At 40.8% G+C, this 4,593-nt stretch overlaps 1 protein-coding gene across 1 annotated transcript; it reads left to right on the top strand.

Moving 5' to 3' along the window:
* Window positions 1-1,905: 1,905 nt before the first annotated feature.
* T265_03986 (hypothetical protein) lies at window positions 1,906-2,837 on the top strand (the record flags this gene model as incomplete). Its single annotated transcript, XM_009168593.1, has 3 exons — window positions 1,906-2,082; window positions 2,133-2,366; window positions 2,406-2,837. The coding sequence occupies 3 exons, from the start codon at window positions 1,906-1,908 to the stop codon at window positions 2,835-2,837; spliced, it is 843 nt and encodes a 280-aa protein (XP_009166857.1).
* Window positions 2,838-4,593: the final 1,756 nt, after the last annotated feature.

Raw genomic sequence — 4,593 nt, 5'->3', positions numbered from 1 at the left:
TATTTTTTCAACTACTAATGAGTAGACAAGAAGTTCGAAATATTTGAGTTGCACATCATAAATGGAAATAACGGAGCAAACCGTTTAGCCCCTATCATTAGTAAAGAGCAGCGGATTGGATATGGAGTCCCAAAGTTAGCCCTGAACTTGAATAACATGATCACGTGTCCCAGTGTTGTAAGCTTCGTTACTTGCCGAAATGCATCATGAAATTACCTCAATGCTCCAATTTCGGACCATTTTTGATCGCACTATTTTTGGTTTATTAAAACTATTGGCCTTTGTTTTTTGGATACCCATCTTTCTCTGGGTGCGAAATTTTCCCATGAGTTGTTACAGCGCAATTAATAACAAAGATAACATAAGTGAGCGTTTCCTTACCTTTCGTATTATCACTTTTTGTCGCAGAGATATGGAAAACTTGATTCAGAAGATTAAATGACGAATCTGTTCATAATGTAAGCTAAGTGGTCTATCGTCTTCCAAACTTCTGAACTTCTACTTTTTGTGTTTTAACAAAGTTGACGACCTGGGATGACTTCCAGTGGTTGATCAATGATTTTGTCTTAGTAAACCAGGCGTCAATTGATGATATAATTATCGCCGCAAGCAACATCAGAAAAATTTACCAGCGCTTTACTACAGCACAAAGATGCCAACTTTTTTTAGTAAGACGCCATAACAGATGGGATGAAACAGGGTAAATAGAATGACCTAAAGCTAAGTCGTCGCAGACATTTGAGGCGCCGACACTACCAGTGCTAATTTAAACAAACTGGATACAAACTGACATTCTAAGATCAACTGACATCAGCTGGCTCGCCTACAGTTTCTCAAAACAAGTCATGTCGTCCTCGTTTTGTGAGGCATACAGCACCGGACGTCTTGTGAGGAAAATCAATTTTTTATACCCCGTCATGTCGTATCTGCCTCTAGGTTCCTGTTACTCCAAACAGAGAGTGGTAATTGTATTTTTCTTCCAGGTGGCAACTAAGCACACATAGCGGATGCAACAACATTCCACGACATACCAGTTCACTGACTCCAGCAGACTATAGGATACCAACAATGATGGACTTGAGGGCAGCTCAGATCTCCACATGCACTGGCCAATTCCTGCAATTCTACAATAATACCACTTGGAATTTATTGTGATTCACACATCTTTGAAAACTAACGACAAGCTGTTTCTGTGCCACAAGCACTTCTGGTCATTGAGATTTGTGTAGCTACGTTCCTGGCCACAAAACCGACAGAACTGATATGGATTTATGTTTCTCCTTGAATTTCAGGTCATTTCAATTAGATTTTGTCACATAACTGTCGAGCTGTTGAGGAGTTTGGTGCAGTTTTCTAACAAAAAAACAGCGTAGAAAAGGAGAAACTGAGGTCCGTTCCTGTATGTGGAGCTTAAAAGCAACTATATAGCGGGTTTTGTTTATACAGAGCGACCCAAAATCGATGGGATCAAATAATTTTATCACTTTTTATTTAAGATTTGCTGTTCCAGGGGGTTTAACATAAAAATATTGTTCTTTGGAAGCCGACGAGTTTAAATAATTTACTCGCTTTGTACTGTTTTCATTTATCTGAACAGGTTGTTACCACCTGAGAAGATTTATTGGAAAATTTACTGTCAAAACCTGTTTTCTGCGTTGTGATCAAACATAAGGACGAGTTCATTCGAAATGCGGTATGTAAGCAGCTAATCCAGAGATGACTCTAATTCTAAGCCAAACAGGTCGCATTTCTTCCTTGAAAAGAGCCACTCTGATACTATTCAGTTTTAGATCTTGGCTATTATTCCGATGATGCTTTGGGAAACTTGTGTTAACTACTCCTTTTCCCATTGCAGTGCGACACTGTACCCTATAGGATCCCTCTTTCTGAAGGCTTATTTACAAAATGTTGCTCTGCAACTACCGCAAATGCAAGCAACCACTGAGAATCTGCGCGGTTGCAACTGTCTGCAAACACATATTTTGCACAGACCATAATCCCATGCAGCTAAAAACCGCTGATGGCGAAGTCCAGTGCCCAGTTTGCAGAACACGTCTGAATAACAACTGTGAGCTGATGGAGGTATGTGAACAGTGATCGAGGCTTGGAATTTTGTTTAGGTTGATCTACAGCCATGTGAGCAATTTCGGACAATGATTTTGATGGGACAGAGCCCAGAAACCATTTTGGATGTTTGCAGACGTGCATTGGAATTTTATAACTTCCAGAAAGCTCAAGAGATAAAATATTATGAATACATAAACTATAAACTGACTGAAAAGAGTAGAAACATGGAAGCTAGCTGCAAAACTATTCTTAGCAATTTGGAACGCAAAAATCAAAGGTTACAGGCCGAAAAGGAAGCTGTATGTATTTGCAGATATAACGATATTCCTATCTGTTAGTTAATAAAAGAATGCGAGGAGCTTAGAGACAACTTGGTTGTATCGAGCCAGAAGCTCTCTCAGTTAGAGGGGGAATTGCGAAAAGTAACAATCAATGCGAACCCAGAATGTGATCAGGGACGAGTTCCTCTGGACATGTCAGTTGATCCGTTCAAATCGCGGAAAATCAGTGCACCATGTTCTGACGAAACTATCCGATCGAAGTTTCCACGCTGCTCACCCGATTCCACATACACCACGTCTTCACCATTCAACCTTCGGAACCTTTTTTCCTCGATGAACTTTAGGAAGAGTTCTGAGGCGAGTAATATGTTTCCACATTTGGGATTATCATCACGAAAAACGACTGATCTTCCTAATCAATCAGTACGTAATATCAACGAGAGTTTCCGTAATCTTTCTCATATTTCTGGCAAGACTTTTTATCGCTAAATCATTCACTCTACATTTCTTCTTGTTCCGAACCCGTTTTCTATAGAGTTATCTGTTTATACTAGTTATTAAATATACCCTTATTTTGCGCAATGTGGGTGGTGTTGTTTTGCCTAGAAAATGATCTAACAGTACTATATCAACCTCAAGGGACTTCTCTCTAAAAATTGAATTCGTTTTGGTTGATGGATTCAGCGGAGTTTTTCAAGTGATTGGAACAACGTGGGAATTACAGACGGAGAGCGGAAACCGGAGTTGTGAGGTTTTGGCGTAGCTGTTTTGATTACTGTGGTTGCCGTTTTCCGGGATTTACGGACAAAAAAGTTGAGATAGGTTACAAGTAAAGAGCCATTTAAATGAAACGTCTTAGGTTCTAATCCAATAAACTGACTTTAGCTGCCGCTATGACCTTGATTTCACTGGATGGCGAGGGATGGAATGACAGAATGAGCAAGTGTCAGCAGGACACACAAAAGCTGCATTCGTGGCTCCTCGTTCGGCAGCGATATTTACTGAGCGCGCTTAACGCGATGTCCTCTAAATGGGATTGACATCCCTAGAGTTTGTTGTGTGGAGTTAAAAATACGATAATATTCAGGTTACCAAAATGGGTTCTGTGCAAGATGACTGAATTCTACAGCGGATAAGGTAATTCGTCAGCTGTCTGATCTAATACGCTCTAAAAGGGATAAATTCGGTACCATCAGTTGTATAGTACTGTCAAAGCCATATGACATTACGAAACATACCCATGCGTTCGGCAATATATATTTGTTTTGTCAGAAGCACACAAGATATCATTGATTTAATACGATCTCAAGCTAAAAGCGGGTAAAAACACATGTGCCATGCTCTGGGTTTAACTGCTAAAACTATTTGTTTATCGAAGCAGTACAAATTCTCAAAACGCAGTGATCAACTGGACCAATGGATGTTTCAGAAGATAGTCACGACTGTCTGGTGTAACCTAGGTGAAAAAGTCACTGAGTCAATTAGGAAAAAAACAAATAGAAGGGGTACTTGTGTGCTATGGGACACAAAATGATCCTCTACTTCCAACCCAATTATGTGATTAACTATTCTATCCCGCAAGAATTTCTCTACAAACCACGATTCACTCCACTGTTGAAGATACGATAGTCGTCTCTTTTTGTTCCCACCATCATCTCATTAGTTGACATCATCACCATCATCATCATCAGCAGCAGCAGCACCATCATCTGTAAGAACCGCCTACTTGGCGTACAGTGGTTTTAGCTGCCACAGTATCGTTCATACATGATGCCAGATATGCTCGTCATAATCGGGTTGCAAGGAAACTTGCAAAACGCCTCCGTCAACTGGGTTACACCGTCTTCGAGGAGTTGAGAGCCCCTACTTCTACGTCGTTTATCAAACCCGACCTAATCGCTGTTCGAGATCGCCGTGCAACTGTAACAGACGTCAGCATAATCTCGGATGGGCGTGGAGTGACAGTGTAGAATGAGAAGAAGCAGAAGTATGGTGCTGATGAACATTCCCTCGCCATAATCTCAGCCCTACATGCCATCGGTTGTGATATCGACTTTTTGGTTCATCAACCGATGATCATCTCTTAACGAGGGATCTGCTTTCCTCAATCCGCTAAGGCTGTTATTGAACTGGCACTTCCTAAGGTGACTTGTGTTTGCTTGCCATGGTGGGTTCCCTGCGTACTTATGACACTTTTATGCGTGGCACATGGCGTTGAGGTACATTTTTTGCCATTTAATCTCAC

Source organism: Opisthorchis viverrini (genome assembly GCF_000715545.1).
Source record: "Opisthorchis viverrini unplaced genomic scaffold opera_v5_61, whole genome shotgun sequence".
Classification (NCBI taxonomy): Eukaryota; Metazoa; Platyhelminthes; class Trematoda; order Opisthorchiida; family Opisthorchiidae; genus Opisthorchis; species Opisthorchis viverrini.
The sequence above is the reverse complement of the archived record's forward strand: the minus strand, read 5'-3'. Positions and strand labels throughout refer to the sequence as shown.